Source organism: Tachyglossus aculeatus, chromosome 24 (assembly GCF_015852505.1).
Source record: "Tachyglossus aculeatus isolate mTacAcu1 chromosome 24, mTacAcu1.pri, whole genome shotgun sequence".
In the NCBI taxonomy this organism is placed as follows: domain Eukaryota; kingdom Metazoa; phylum Chordata; class Mammalia; order Monotremata; family Tachyglossidae; genus Tachyglossus; species Tachyglossus aculeatus.
This window is the reverse complement of record NC_052089.1, coordinates 24,826,090-24,841,962: the sequence shown is the minus strand read 5'-3', so window position 1 is coordinate 24,841,962 and position 15,873 is coordinate 24,826,090. Positions and strand designations below refer to the sequence as shown.

Below are 15,873 nucleotides of genomic sequence, written 5' to 3'. Positions count from 1 at the left end.
ACTTAGTAGGTGTTCAATAAATGCCACTGAGTGATTGAGTCAGAGGGCCTGGATTCTAACCCCGGCTCCGCCCGTTGCTGACTGGGTGACATTGGCAAGTCACTTCTCTTTACCTCACTTCTCCTGTTTTTCCTCTTACAAAGACTATATACCTGTATATATGTTTGTATGTATTTATTACTCTATTTTATTTGTACATATTTATTCTATTTATTTTTTTTGTTAATATGTTTTGTTTCATTCTCTGTCCCCCCCTTCTAGACTGTGAGCCCGCTGTTGGGTAGGGACCGTCTCTCTATGTTGCCAACTTGTACTTCCCAAGCGCTTAGTACAGTGCTGTGCACACAGTAAGCACTCAATAAATACGATTGAACGAATGACTATTGTCCCCGTGCAGGACAGGGACTGTGTCTGCTGTAATTAATTTGTGAGCCCCCCATGGGACAACCTGATCTCCTTGTAACCTCCCCAGTGCTTAGAACAGTGTTTTGCACATAGTAAGCACTTAATAAATGCCATCATCATTATTATTATTATTGTGTATACGTCAGAGCTTAGACCAGCATTTGACATCGGTAGCAATTAACAGATACCGTAAAAAAAAAAAGAAAACTAAATTACGGATATTCAGTCAGTCAGTCATATTATTGAGCGCTTACTTGTGCAGAGCACTGTACTAAGTGCTTGGGAAGTACAAATCGGCAACATATAGAGACGGTCCCTACCCAACAACGGGCTCACAGTCTAGAAGGGGGAGACAGACAACAAAACAAAACAAGGAGACAGGTGTCAATACTATCAGAATAAATAGAATTATAGCTATATACACATCATTAATAAAATAAATATAGTATGTACAAATAAAATAGAGTAATAAATATGTAGAAATATATACAAGTGCTGTGGGGAGGGGCAGGGGTAGGGCAGAGTCGGGGAGGTGGGGCGATGGGGAGGGGAGAAGGAGGAGGGGAGGAAAAATGGGGGGGGACTCAGTCTGGGAAGGCCTCCCTGGAGGAGGTGAGCTCTCAGTAGGGCTTTGAAGAGAGGAAGAGAGCCAGTTTGGCGGATGTGCGGAGGGAGGGCATTCCGGGCCAGGGGGAGGACGTGGGCCGGGGGTCGACGGCAGGGTGGGCGAGAACGTGGCACGGTGAGGAGATCAGCGGCAGAGGAGCGGAGGGTGCGGGCTGGGCTGGAGAAGGACAGAAGGGAGGTGAGGTAGGAGGGGGCCAGGGGATGGACAGCCTTGAAGCCGAGAGTGAGGAGTTTTTGCTTGGTTTAAAGGTTGACAGGCAACCACTGGAGATTTTTTAGGAGGGGAGTGACATGCCCAGAGTGTTTCTGTACAAAGATAATCCGGGCAGCAGCGTGAAGTAGAGACGGAAGCGGGGAGAGACAGGAGGATGGGAGATCAGAGAGGAGGCCGATGAAGTAATCCAGTCGGGATAGGATGAGAGATTGAACCAGCAGGGTAGCGGTTTGGATGGAGAGGAAAGGGCGGATCTTGGCGATGCTGCGGAGGTGAGACCGGCAGGTTTTGGTGACGGATTGGATGCGAGGGGTGAACGAGAGAGCGGAGTCGAGGATGACACCAAGGTTGCGGGCTTGTGAGACGGGAAGGATGGTAGTGCCTTCTACAGTGATGGGAAATTCAGGGAGAGGACAGGGTTTGGGAGGGAAGATGAGGAGCTCAGTCTTGGACATGTTGAGTTTTAGATGGCGGGCAGACATCCAGCTGGAGGTGTCCTGAAGGCAGGAGGAGATACAAGCCTGGAAGGAGGGAGAGAGAACAGGAGCGGAGATGTAGAGTTGGGTGTCATCAGCATAGAGATGATAGTTGAAGCCATGGGAGCGAATGAGGTCACCGAGGGAGTGAGTGTAGATAGAGAACAGAAGGGGACTGAGAACTGACCCTTGAGGAACCCCAAAAGTAAGGGGATGGGAGGGGAAGGACAAGCCTGCGAAAGAGACTGAGAATGAATGGCCAGAGAGATAGAGGAGAACCAGGAGAGGACGGAGTCTATGAAGCCAAGGTTAGATAGCATGTTGAGGAGAAGGGGGTGGTCCACAGTGTCGAAGGCAGCTGAGAGGTCGAAGAGGATTAGGATAGAATACGAGCCATTGGATTTGGCAAGAAAGAGGTCATTGGTGACCTTTGAGAGGGCAGTTTCGGTGGAATGTAGGGGACGGAAGCCAGGTTGGAGGGGGTCTAGGAGAGAGTTGGAGTTGAGGAATTCGAGGCAGTGAGTGTAGACGACTCATTCTAGGAGTTTGGAAAGGAAGGTTAGGAGGGAGATAGGGCGATAACTAGGAGGGGCAGTGGGGTCAAGAGAGGGTTTTTTTTAGGATGGGGGAGATGTGGGCATGTTTGAAGGCAGAGGGGAGGGAACCAGTGGAGAGTGAGCGGTTGAAGATGGAAGTTAGGGAGAGGAGGAGGGAAGGGGTGAGAGTTTTCATAAGATGAGAGGGAGTGGGGTCCGAAGCACAGGTGGATGGGGAGGCACTTGAGAGGAGGGAGGAGATCTCATCTGAAGATACTGCTGGGAAGGATGGGAGAATAATGGAGAGGGTTGAGAGCGGAGGAGATGGAGAAGGTGGGGGGTGACTTTGGGGAGCTCAGACCTGATGGTGTTAATTTTATTAATGAAATAGGAGGCCAGATCGTTGGGGGTGAGCGATGGAGGAACAGGGGGCCTGAGGAGGGAGGTAAATGTCCAAAATAGCTGACGGGGGTGATGGGCATGGTTGTCAATAAGGGAAGAATAGTTTTGCCTGGCAGAGGAGAGGGCAGAGTTAAAGGAGGAAAGGGTTAATTTAAAGTGAACAAGGTTGGCCTGGTGTTTAGACTTTCGCCAGCAGCATTCAGCAGCTCGAGCTTAAGAGCGAAGGAGGCGGACAGTGGCAGTGATCTAAGGCTGTGGGTTGGTGGCGTGACAGTGGCGAAGGGAAAGGGGAGTGAGCGAGTTGAGTAGAGAGGGTGGAGTTGGGGTGAATAAAGGGTGCAAATCCAGGCAAGGGAAAAACAGCCTAGCAGGGATTTCCAAACTAGCCAAGAGATCCACTTAACCATCCCATCTGTAGGTCCCGTTGGCAGTCACATTGTCCATCTCTGCCCATCCGTGAGCTCTCTCTAGCTATCAATCAATCATTTACTGAGCACTTACTTTGTGCAGAGCACTGTTCTAAGTGCTTGGGAGAGAACAATATAACAGAGTTGGTAGACACGTTCCCTGCCCACAACAAATTTAGAGCCCAGATGGGGAGACAGACATTACTCTAACTAAATAAGCAACGGATATGTACATGAGTGCGCTGCAGCTGAGGGAGGAGTGAGTAAGGGGAGGAATCCAAGCTCAAGGGCGACATAGAAGGGAGTGGGAGAGGAGGAAATGAGGGCCAAGTCCGGGAAAGCCTCTGAAAGGAGATGTGCATTCTTTCCAAGATATGCTTTCTTTATGACTTCGAAGGTGGGAAGAGAAATTGGCAGATATGAAGAGGGAGGGTGTTCCAGGTTAAGGGCGAGATAGACGAGATAGAGGTACAGTGAGTAGGTTGGCATTGGGGGAGCAAAGTGTGTGGCCTGAGTTGTCGTAAAAGAGCAGCGAGGTGAGGTAAGAGGGGGCAGGTGATTGAGCGTCTTAAAGCCAATGGTGAGGAGTTTTTGTTTGACGCGGAGATGGATGGGCAATCACTGGAGGTTCTTGAGAAGCGGGGAAACCTGGACTGAAGGTTTTTGTAGGGAAATGATCCAGGCAACAGAGTGAGGTATGGACTCTCCCCCTTCTAGACTGTGGGCCCACTGTTGGGTAGGGACCATCTCTATATGTTGCCAACTTGTACTTCAGTACAGTGCTCTGCACACAGTAAGCGCTCAATAAATACGATTGATTGATTGATTGACTGGAGTGGGGAGAGAAAGGAGGCAGGGAGGTAAGCAAGGAGGCCGATTCAGTAATCAAAGCAGAAGATAATGTAGTAGCGGTTTGAATCGAATTGAATAGCTGTGACCATCACCACATCGCACTCCATCGCTTCTGTCTTATTAGTTTGGGGGCAGGGGAGAAGATGGTTATCGTCTCCTTTACGGGAGCAACCACCCTGGCCTGGCTTTGTCGGGGCTTGGGCGGGCCCTTGGCTTCTAAAAGTCACAGGGACATGGTTTGAATCGGAACCAACTCTTCTGTTCTGTGGCAGCCCGTTACATGACTCTGTGCATGTGTGTTTGCTTGCAGCGACCTGTGCTCTGTGATCCCTAAAGCTACCAGAGAAATCACGTGCGGTCCTCCTCACGTATCCCCTCCCTGCCCAAGCCCCGGTAGTTCTGCTCAACAAAATTTGTTCCCTTTTGGGGAGCTGCTGCCAAATACCCGGGATTCCTGGTCCAGGGCTTGGACCAGACCAGTCAGTCAATTAATGGTACTTATTGAGTGCTTACTGCGTGCAGAGCATTCTACTAGGCCTATGAGAGCGGAGGTCTGGCTCAAAGCTGCAGACCTGCACCGCGTGGAGGAGCTGAGGTTTTTAAGCCAAGATCCCCTGCAGACACATATACACAAGTCTATCCTCCCATTCCTCATCTCTCCACCTTCCGCTTCCAGTGTGGTTTGTGTCTCCGGAGAGGATGGGACAGAAAGTTCAGTCACAGGCCCAGTGAGATTGGCCGAAATATTTTGGGGCCGCAGTCATGGTGGCTCTCCTGGTCCACGAGGAGGGACTGGGGCTTTCCCTTTTCTTTTGATGGCCAACAGCCTCTCGTTCCCTTGAGGGTTTCCACACTGCTCACTGCTCTCCAAGGAGAACAGCTTGGGGATGTGTTCGGGCCCAGGGGGGACAGGTCTGCGATGTTGGGGATGTCATTAGGCCCAGGGAGAACAGTTTTGAGATGTTGAGGATGTTGTTGGCCCAGGGAGTGCATTTCTGAGATGTTGGGGATATCATCAGGCTAAGGGAGAGCAGGTCTGCGATGTTCGGGACTTGGTCACAGAGCAGTTCTGAGGTGTTGGGGATGTTGTCGGGCCCCGGGAAGGGCGGCTGGGCCAGCCAGGGTGGTCCTGGAGTCAGGCGTTGGCACCCAACTGGCGGGAGCAGAGCGCCCTGTTCTGGGTGTGGAACTTGGAGAAACAAGTCGCATCTTTGGGCAGAGACTTCTCAACCCGCTCCAGTAAGGAAAGGTGCCTGTCACCGACCCTCGCTAGGCCCCAAAGAGGTGTGGTGAAAGGTGGCGGGGCAGAGAGTGGCACGGGGATGCCAGGGTGGCCCGTAGAGCCACTTGTCCAACCATTCAGTAGACCCCGGGGGGGTCCTGACGGGCAGCGAATGCAGGGGTGGGCTCCGAGCCTTGCCGAGCTCATTGTGGGCAGGAAATGTATCTGTTTAATAGTACTATTGTACTCTCCCAAGCGCTTAGCACAGTGCTGTGTGCACAGCAAGCACTCAATAAACTCGATCGAATGAGTGAATGAATGCCCGGGGGAGCCCCGAGCGGTTTGGGACCCCAGATCGGGAGGGCAGAGAAGGAGGCTCCTGAGGACCTCATGTGGGAATGAGACCGATCCCAGAGAAACCACCTCAGTGGGAAACAGCATCTATGCAGTAAAAGTGGGAATAGTAGTTATGGAGCACTTCCTTTGTGTGGGGACTGAGGACTGGGGAGGAATATGCAGGAGAGAATCTTTGGGCAGGGGTCCGGGCCCTGAGGGCCCGATGTAAGAATAAAGGGGGAAGGAGACTAGCGAACTGACACAGAAAGAGAGAATAAAACAGAACACAAAATCAATAGAAAAGATGAGACAGGGATAAGGTCAAAATACAATCAAAGCTGTAGGGAGCGGTGACTAGAAGATCAGAGTTTAATAAGTCGAAAGGCATCTGGTGACATCAGCAAGTCGTCCAGAGAGCGTGTGTTGTCTCAAAGCAGATCAGCGAGGGGAGAAGGAAAAAGCCAGTGAATAAACATGCCGGGGCTGGTGACCAGGAAATATGTCTCCCGAAGCCCAGAGGAATAAAGAACTGTGGGATGTTGGTGAGCCATTACGACACAATTACTGTCGAGAAAAAGTTAACGCCTTGGACTGTGAGGCAAGAGTCCAGAGGTCAGGTGGCTGCTTGGAAACAATAATCAGACAGGCCTTCAAGTAACAGCTACTGTATTGATTAGGAGGCTTTCCCAGATTGAGCCCCCTCCTTCCTCTCCCCCTCCTCACCCACCCCCGCCTTACCTCCTTCCCTTCCCCACAGCACCTGTATATATGTATATATGTTTGTACGTATTTATTACTCTATTTTACTTGTACATATCTATTCTATTTTATTTTTTTAATATGTTTTGTTCTCTGTCTCCCCCTTCTAGACTGAGCCCACTGTTGGGTAGGGACCGTCTCTATATGTTGCCAACTTGGACTTCCCAAGCACTTAGTACAGTGCTCTGCACACCGTAAGCGCTCAATAAATATGATTGATTGATTGATCCATCTATTCGTGGCCGTTGTCCTGGCGTAGACCAGATCCACGAACCAGGAGATGTTCAATAATAATGATGGCATTTATTAAGCGCTTACTATGTTCAGAGCACTGTTCTAAGCACTGGGGAGGGGTACAGGGTGATCAGTTTGTCCCACGGGGGGCTCACAGTCTTAATCCTCATTTTACAGATGAGGGAACTGAGGCCCAGAGAAGTGAAGTGACTTGGCCAAAGTCACACAGCTGACAATTGACGGATCCGGGATTTGAACCCATGACCTCTGACTCCAAAGCCCGGGCTCTTTCCACTGAGCCACGCTGCTTCTCAAGAGTAGCAGAAGTTCCTGCCCTCAAGGCACTTACAGTCTAGTGAGGGAGAGGGACAAAAATTATTTGCCAGTAGTGGGTGTGGGAGGAAGAGCAGGGATACAAGAATAGGAGTGGTACAGATATGTCAAGAGGAAGTGGCTGAGAAAATAATACAATGTACAAATATGTACAGGCGTGCATTCCTTAAAACTAATAGTACAGTGCCTGGCAGATAGTAAGCGCTTAACAGATACCGTAATTATTATTAATTAATAATTATCTTGGGAAATTGGGCACCAACCATCACTGCTCTTAAAAGGCCAACATGCATCATTCGTCATCTCACCCCACCACCCTACTGTCCTGCTTCCTCTATCTGAAAGGGCCTCCCAGAAACTCCCCAGAACATAGACTGCAGAATTGCAGGGAAACTGATCGAAACTAGGAAAGGGAGCCATTTTGCTCGCCCCCGCCGAGAGGTTTGAATTCCATAATGACTCTTAGCAGGGCCAAGGAGAAATACTGGAAATTCAAATCTCCAAAATAAAAGTTGGGATGGAGAGAGTGAAGATACAGCAGTAAAGCTCCAAATTCTTCATGCAATCAGCCTCTTTCCTCCCCCAGAGTAACAGGGGAGATACTGGCCAAGAAGTTCTTTATGGGAAGGGAACGTATCTGCTAATTCTAGTATACAATGCTATACTGTGCACATTAAGTGCTCAATAAATACCACTGATTGATTGACGAGTCTGTCACATGATTGTGACTCAGGTGTCCTGAGCTGAGGGTGTTGGAAGTCCCCCCAGCCCATCCCAGTTAATGAAGGGCATAAATGAGAGCATTTATCAAGCGCTGGGGTAGATCAAAGATAATCAGATCAGACACAGTCCTTGCCCCACAAGAATCTCAAATTATGGAGGCCGGGGATGGGGGTGCGGGGAGAGAGGGGGTGTTTTATCCCTATTTTGCGAATGAGAAAACTGAGGCCCAGAGAAGTTGTGATTTTTCCCCTGGTTACCCAGTAGCAGAGCTGAGACTAGAACTCGGGTCTTGTGATGCCTCCATCCCATGCCCTTTCCACCGTATTTGGTGCGTACTAAGGCACTGAGTAATTGCCAACAATACTACCATTATTAGGAAGCCGGTTATCCAAACTAGGTGGGCTCAAGGCTTGGGGGGAGTGAGGGGGTAATGAGAATTTTGGCGGCCCGGCCCGGCTCGCTCTGGTTCCCTGAGCCGGGGGGTCCTGAGGGTTGAAGCTTGTGCCAACTGAGCTAGCGGTGCCCACCCATAAATGCCTGAACCGCCGAGATCTGGGGCCAAAAGGTGGCTGTGCCCAGCAGCAGTGCCCGGCCTCGCTCGTCTTGGTAACTCGGGGCGTCTGTCTGTCCGTGTCTCCCCCCACAGAGCCGCTGTCTCATCTACCGGCCCCGCACAACGCCACGCTTTACCTGTACAACCTGGAGCGGGTCCTGCGATGGCAACCAGTCAGCCTGCCGGATGGTCTGAGCGATCTCGCCGGTCCCGTGACCTACAGCGTGGAGTACCGATAGTGAGCGGAGCTCGTCTGGGTCGTGGGGTCCCGGGGGCCCTGGGTTGCGGGGGCATGGGGAGAAATCTAGAACTTGGAGAGAGACCATATCGTGGTCATCGGTCCTGGTTTTCCCGGACACTGGGAGTGGGCAGGGACTCCAAACGGACCAAGCCGATGGGGCCTAAACCACGCAAGGCCTATGGGCATCCGTCCTAGAAGATTCCCAGGGGTGGATACTCTCGGTCTGTTGCCTCTCCTAGGGTAACTCTCCCCCAACCCCAGCCCTGGCTCTGTGGATAGTCGGGAAGTACTTCCTAGTGTTTAACTGTACTCTCTCCTGCTGCAGCATTTGCTTAAGTGGGCAGGGCGACTGGGGAGGTGGGGAGGGCCCGAAGCTGCTCTCGGTATATCTGAGGCGCGAGGCTCGGGAAGGGGCTCTCCCGGCACATCTCCGAGGACCCGATTTTGGCCTCCGAGAAGCCGAGGCCGCCGGCCTTCCGCAAGCTTGGCGGCTCGTGGCTTCAGCCCACCCGATCGGAGCCTCTGGGAGGCCATTTCAGCCGACCCGGGAGCCGGGCGCGGGGAGGCCCCCGGCCCCCCGAGACTGACCCCGTCTCGTCTCTGTCGTAGCACCCTGGGGAACTGGTTAGGGCTGTTGTGCGCCAACTGCACGGGGATCGCCACCACCGTGTGCCACCTCCCCCCGCCGTGCTTCTTCCCCAACTTAAACGTGACCCTGCGGGTCCGCGCCCAGCTCGGGGCCCTGTCGTCTCCCTGGCTCCGGCTGCCGTCCTTCAAGCTGTACCACAACGGTAAGAGCACGCCGCCCCTCCCCACGCCCCGGCCGGCGGGAACCACGGGTCCTCTCCGGTCTGGGGTGGGTCTCGCCCCGAACCCCTGCCTCTCAACTCCAGAGTCGGCATCTCCTCCCGCACCCCCAGTCTTGTCAGTGGCTCTGAAATGCTGCGGGCGCAGATGAGTGTGCGTGCTTGGGAACGTGTAACTGTAACTTGTACTCTATGTCTGATATTTTCTGGCTCCGGTCCGTCTGCTAGTGCGGAGGACGCGTGTACATCTAATAACAAGTACCGTTTTCGTTATTGTTATTATCAAGCGTTTACTATGTGCCAAGCACTATTCTAAGCGCTGGGGTACATACAAGTTAATCAGGCTGGACACGGTCCCTGTCCCACATGGGGCTAACAGTCAATCAATCAATCAATCGTATTTATTGGGCGCTTACTGTGTGCAGAGCACTGTACTAAGCGCTTGGGAAGTACAAGTTGGCAACATATAGAGACAGTCCCTACCCAACAGTGGGCTTACAGTCTAAGAGGGGGAGACAGAGAACAAAACCAAACATATTAACAAAATAAAATAAATAGAATAGATACGTACAAGTAAAATAAATAGAGTAATAAATATATACAAACATATATGCAGGTGCTGTGGGGAAGGGAAGGAGGTAAGATGGGGGGATGGAGAGATGAACAGTCGTAACCCCCATTTTGCAGATGAGGAAGCTGAGGCACAGAGAAGTGAAGTGGCTTGCCCAAGGTCACAGGGCAAACATGGTCGAGCCGGGATTAGAACCCAAGTCCTTCTGGCTCCCAGGCCCGTGCTTTAACCACTAAGCCACGTTGCTTAGTGGGGCCGTCGCCTTGTTGATGTGAGGCTTTATTTTACTTTGGGGGGCTTCTCCTGGATTTCGCAAGAAGGCAGGGACACTTCCCCCCGCGTCTGTCTGTCGGTCTACACCTCCGCCTGTCCCAACCGTGACTAGAAGTTGCCCTGGGTCCCGCACTCAACAGGGGTTTACAGGACGGGTGTGGGCACAGTGATGCCAGATGCTGGTTCAGTGCTTTGTGGCCACAAGTGGCATCCGATCTCCCTGCCGGCGTGCGAGGGGACCGAGCGAGAGAGTGGGGATGGATCGATGCCGCCCATCACCGCTACGGCAAACACAGCCACTTCCCACTCCCCCAGCCCCCAATCCTAAACTAGGAGTCTTGAGGAGCCCCTATCTGACTTCTGGCTGAGGGAAAGGCAGCGCACCCCAAATGACGGCGGTCCATCTCCCTCTTCAAGAATCTCTCTCCGACTCACAGGAGGAATTCCTCGGTCGGGTCCGAGAAGCGGTTCTGGGAGGGAACCAATGTCGGGAGTTGAGGGCGGCCCCTTGAGTGGCGGGCAGCCGAACTTAGGGGTTCCCAGGAAAAGATACCAGTGACCTCTTCTGATCCAGTGGAGAAAGCCCGGGGCCCGGAGTCAGGTCACCTGGGTTCTAGTCCAAGCCCTGCCCCAACCCGCCGTGTGACCTTGGGCGAGTCGCCAACCTTTTCCGAGCCTCAGTTTCCATATCCATAAAATGGGGACAATGACGCATGCCTCTACCTACTTCGCAGGAGTGTGGGAGAATAGGAAGTACTTTGGGAAAATCAATCGAGAGAGTATAGTGTATCGGAGTTGACAGACACGTTGCCTGCCCACAAGGAGTTTCCAGTCTACAAGGGGAGAAAAGAATGGGGTTCCGCAGATTCTGGGTGTCACCGAACCGTGGGAGGACCATGGATGGGTCCCCTCCCCTCCAGACCCTGGGTGATCTGTTTGGGTTTTCACTTGCTTCCTGTTCCTCCCATTTCAGTCACTATCGGGCCACCTCAGAACATCCAGGTGACTTCTGAGGACGGGACTCTCCGCCTGACCTTTTCTCCGCCCTTTGAGGACGACACCTGGAGGTTCCAGTACTATGTCCACTACTGGCCCAAAGCGGGGATCAAAAAGGCAGGGCGGCATTTTCTCATCCCAGTCCTTTTTTTCTGGTGTAGTCCAAGGGAGGAGGAGCGGGTGGGGGAGTGACCTGGGCAAGGAGAGCTGCAACCGGGTGAGGCAGAATCTGCATGTGTTGGTCCGTGGTTGTAAATCCCCCCCCACAGAGGCTAACCCCACCAGGGCTTCACCTTGGATTCCGATTCAGGCAGTTGAGGGGGGAATCCCGGCAGCGACGGCACAAAGGAGAAGTGGGGGAAACGAGCTGAATTATGGGAATCTCTGAGCCGAGTCCCGGTTCTTGGCTCGTAGCCGTGAGAGCCTGACCGGTGGGTGGGGTGGAACGGCCCGGGTCAGGAGTGGCTGGCTGCCAAGCTCCTGCGGGAGCCCCAGCACCGCGGGGCTGGGCTCCCGAGAGGGAAATTCCCAGGACGAGACGTGTCTGTCGTCTCGTCCCCGCCCCTGTCCCCGTCCCGTACGCGAAAGAGGAAGCAGGCTTCGCCGGTTGATCTTGGGAACGAGGCCAGTAACGTGGGTGGGTTTCTTGTAAACAGACCCTAGGTCCCGTCAGCAACAAGTGGCTGCTGTTGGAAGACGTCCGTCCGGTGACGGAATACTGTCTGCAGGTGCAGGCCAGCCTGCAGAACCCCCACAGGACCGGCCTCCTGAGCAATACGACTTGCCTCGAGACCACGGCTGACGGTAAGGGCGGCTCGCTATCCCGGGTCCCCATCGCCGCGGGCCGCGCCGGGCCCGCCGGGCCACGATCGGCAGGAAGAAAGCGGGCGAGGGGAGACTCTAGCAGTGGTTGGGACGGGCACCTCCTCTTAAAGTGGGCACAGAGAGGAGGGAGCCGACGAACAAAACCAAAGACTCGAGAGGCGTTTGTTTGACCTAAAAAGCCTGCCGTGAGCCCGAGGCGGGCTGTGGGGGATCGAGCCGATGTTTGCTTCTGAGCGTCATCAAGGAATTCAGCTTCGTTGGTGCCACGGGGACCGAGGCCTAAGCACTGCGCTGCCTGTCTGGGTTGAAGATTCATTCATTCATTCAATCGTCTTTATTGAGCGCTTACCGTGTGCAGAGCACTGTCCTAAGCGCTTGGGAAGTCCAAGTTGGCAACATATAGAGACGGTCCCTACCCAACAGCGGGCTCACGGTCTAGAAGGGGGAGACAGACAACAAAACAAAACGTGGACAGGTGTCAAGTCATTCATTCATTCAATCGTATTTATTGAGCGCTTACTGTGTGCAGAGCGCTGTACTAAGCGCTTGGGAAGTACAAGTCGGCAACATATAGAGACGGTCCCTATCCAACAGCGGGCTCACAGTCTAGAAGGGAGAGACAGACAACAAGACAAAACATGTGGACAGGTGTCAAGTCATCAGAATAAGTAGAAGTAAAGCTAGATGCACATCATTGACAAAATAAATAGAATAGTAAATATGTACAAGTAAAATAAATAGAGTAATAAATCCGTACAAACATATAAACAGGTGCTGTGGAGAGGGGAAGGAAGTAGGGCTGGGGGATGGGGAGGGGGAGAGGAAAGAGGGGGCTCAGTCTGGGAAGGCCTCCTGGAGGAGATGAGCTCTCAGAAGGGCTTTGAAGGGAGGAAGAGAGCTAACTTGGCGGATGTACGGAGGGAGGGCATTCCGGGCCAGGGGGAGGACGTGGCCCGGGGGTCGACGGCAGGACAGGCGAGAACGAGGCACGGTGAGGAGGTTAGCGGCAGAGGAGCGGAGGGTGCGGGCTGGGCTGGAGAAGGACAGAAGGGACAGCCTTGAAGCCGAGCTGGATTTGTGCTGGGGCCCAAGTCGGGGGTCCCCAGAAGAGAGTGGCCTAGGGACGGCAGGGGACCTGACTGGCCCGATCGATCACCGGGCAATAGCTTTCAATCAGTCAGTGGTATTTTTTGAGTGCTTACTGTGTGCAGAGTACCGCACCAAGTGCTTGGGAGAGTAACAGCGTGGCGTAATGGATAGCGCACGGGCCTGGGACTCAGAAGGTCGTGGGTTCTAATCCCAGCTCCGCCGCTTGTCTGCTGTGTGGCCTTAGGCAAGTCACTTCACTTTTCTGTGCCTCAGCTACCTCATCTGTAAAACGGGGATTGAGCCTGTGAGTCCCCTGCGGGACAGGGACTGTGTCCAACCCAATTTGCTTATATCCACCCCAGTGTTTAGTACAGTGCCTGGCACTTAACAAATACCACAATTAGCAGCCCCACTCCCTGCTCATAAAGGGCTTACAGTCTAGAGGGGATAAGACTGTCACTCTTTATCGTCGTATTGTACTTTCCCAAGCGCTTAGTACACATAAATATATGATATAAATGTGAATGAATGAATGAACTAGCCATCTAGAGCTCTAGGGACAGGGTTTCGACATCCTGACGCTGTTGGTGACCAAGGAATTTGGAGCCCCCCCTTGACGTGGGTGGGGGTGGGGAAGTGATGAGGCAGAGCTGGGGGTGGTAGTTGCTGCCAGCCATTAAAAGTGCTGATTTGAGGGTGTCTCTATGCGTTGTATATGTTTGCCCACACATGTGCAGTGCTCAGAGGGCAGTGCCATGTTTTTCGCACTCCAGTGCCCTCTCCTTCGAAGGGAAAGTAGCCGATCCCTGGACCGGGGCCGGCGCTGATGCCGGGGATTGTGACCCATCTCTCGTTCCGCCCACAGCCATGACCAGAGCCCAGTATGCCTTCTTCATCTTCCTGGGGGCCCTGTTAGCCATGGTGACCCTGGCCTTCGGCTGCTTCCTGCTGGTGCGGCATTCGCGTGGCCTCATCAAGTACTGGTTCCAGACGCCCCCCACCATCCCCTCCCAGATCGAAGAGGTAGGGCTCGGCTGGTGGGGACGGGGGTCACCAGTGCCGCTTCCCTGCCCCTGGGGAAGGAGGGAGAGGAGATGGCCCCGGGGTTTGGAGGAAAGGGGAGCCAGGAGGGGCTTCCTTTCCCGTCTGGATGGAACGCCCCCCACCCGGGGTCTGGGTGGTGTGGGGGCCAGAGGGTCCTCCCTCTCTCCTAGGGTGGGGAAAGCACAGAGGCTTCCTCGTCCACAGTCCATCATCTGGTGGTCTGGAGGGAAAGTGACCCAGTGACCCATCTCTTGTCAAATGGTCCCCTGGCCTTCCTGGGGGAGGGTCAGAAGCGAGATGAAATCCTCCTGGAGCAGAATTCCACCCTGAAGTGGTTTGCCAGGTCGAGGGGGTCGGCTGGGGTCCGGGTCCAGCTTGGTAAGCGGCGGGAGGAGGAAGGCCAGCAGCATCTGTTGCTTCTCTGGCTGGGCTCCCCAAGGGTGGGCCAAAGCCACACTCTGCCCTGGTCCAAGTTTGGGCGATTCAGCCGGACCCGCTGCTCTCTGCCTCCCCAAGCCATGCTGTCCCTGCTCTTCAAGCCTCAGAGAGAAGCCTCTTAGAAGACATAAGACTCTCTGGCTCAGGCAGTGACTCAGTATAGGAGGAATTTCAGACTGGAAAGTCCCTGTCCTCCAGAAGGTTTTTAGGAAGCCTGCCAGGGCCGGCCCTGCTGCCCTGCAGCTCAACTGTTACCGTCCATTAGAGTGGGAGTCCCGGGGGGCGGCCTGGGGGGCCCCTGAGCTTGCTTGACTAGTGGACCTGAGGCTGTTCCCCAAACCATGACCTTGACTGTGCTTCTGCCTCTTCCCCAGTACCTGAAGGACCCCAAGCCGCCCATTTGGGAGGAGCTGATGCAGAACTCCGCTGCCGCCGAAGGGTCCTGGGATTCGGTGTCCGTCTTGTCGTGGGCTGATGACCACCAAGAGACCGGCAGAGCGGAGCAGGGGCCGGAAAGCTGCTGACCCTCTTCCCGGGACCCCCCCGGGTGAGGGATCGCCTCCCGGTGGCACCCCTTTTTGGACAGTCTCTGCCCCGTTGGATCTCCTCGCCCAGGCCGCAGGGATGACTTGGGAGCATCTTCATGTGATCATTTGGCCTAAATGACGTTTCAGCTGAATGACCCGAGCTCTGAATCGTTTCTGCGGCGACCCTCCTTGATGCATGATTTCTGGCCCCCGCACCCTGGGGACCCTAAACACTAAGACAGCACGGAAGGAGAACCACGCACGCACCCCGGCTCCCCAGACCAGCGACCTGGGAGTCCTTGCTGAATCCCGGAACACTTTTATAATTTAAGAATAAAAATTTAGCAAGGAAACCTGTTGGCTGAGCCACTTGGGAGCAAAATCCTTTTATTGCTCTTTTCTGTCTCCTGAAGGTCTCTCCTAACACACGGTTGGGAGCGGGGTTTGGGTTTAAAAGCCTTTGGGTGGGAGTGAAGGAGGGAGGAGCTTCATCCTTGGGAGAGTGAAGGGATGGCATGGAGCGACTAAGCCGTTCTCGGGTTCAACAGGAATGGGGCTGTCTGCGTTATATCCGGCTGAGGCCAACCGGGCCTGCGGGAGATGATCCGTGTCTTGCCAGGCTGCGTTGGAACATTGTAGTGACCACTGAGCTTGCAGCGGGTTTCTGCTGGCAGTTACCCCAAGTATGGTCACAGGGCAGCCCTCATCGCAGGGCAGGTGCAAGTGAAATGAGTTTATTTAAATCTGTGTTGGGAGGTTGTTTGGGCACGTTTCTCTCAGGCGGGTGCTAGGCCTCGGGTGTGCTAGATGCTCTGGGGTCCTTTGAGTGAAAACCCCTGCCCCTGACTGGCGTTCACCTGGCAGAGCGGGGTCAGGAGAGTTGGCAAAGTGACTTCTGTTGGGCTCCAACATTGCAGGCTGCTCCCTTTTCCTCCCAAAGTGAAGATGTAACTGTTCAGTCATGGGTGCTTCCCCCTGCAGCAA

The 15,873-nt window shown here is 53.9% G+C and overlaps 1 protein-coding gene across 1 annotated transcript in view; it reads left to right on the top strand.

Annotated features, from left to right (window-relative positions):
- IFNGR2 (interferon gamma receptor 2) overlaps positions 1 to 15,242 on the top strand; it is a 44,672-nt gene extending 29,430 nt beyond the window's left edge. The window contains exons 9-14 of the mRNA XM_038766170.1: positions 8,173 to 8,317; positions 8,930 to 9,111; positions 10,944 to 11,083; positions 11,623 to 11,770; positions 13,746 to 13,903; positions 14,737 to 15,242. Of these exons, the coding sequence (XP_038622098.1) occupies positions 8,173 to 8,317; positions 8,930 to 9,111; positions 10,944 to 11,083; positions 11,623 to 11,770; positions 13,746 to 13,903; positions 14,737 to 14,886 (923 nt within the window). The 3' untranslated portion in view covers positions 14,887 to 15,242. The remainder of the gene's footprint in view (positions 1 to 8,172; positions 8,318 to 8,929; positions 9,112 to 10,943; positions 11,084 to 11,622; positions 11,771 to 13,745; positions 13,904 to 14,736) is intronic.
- Positions 15,243 to 15,873: the final 631 nt, after the last annotated feature.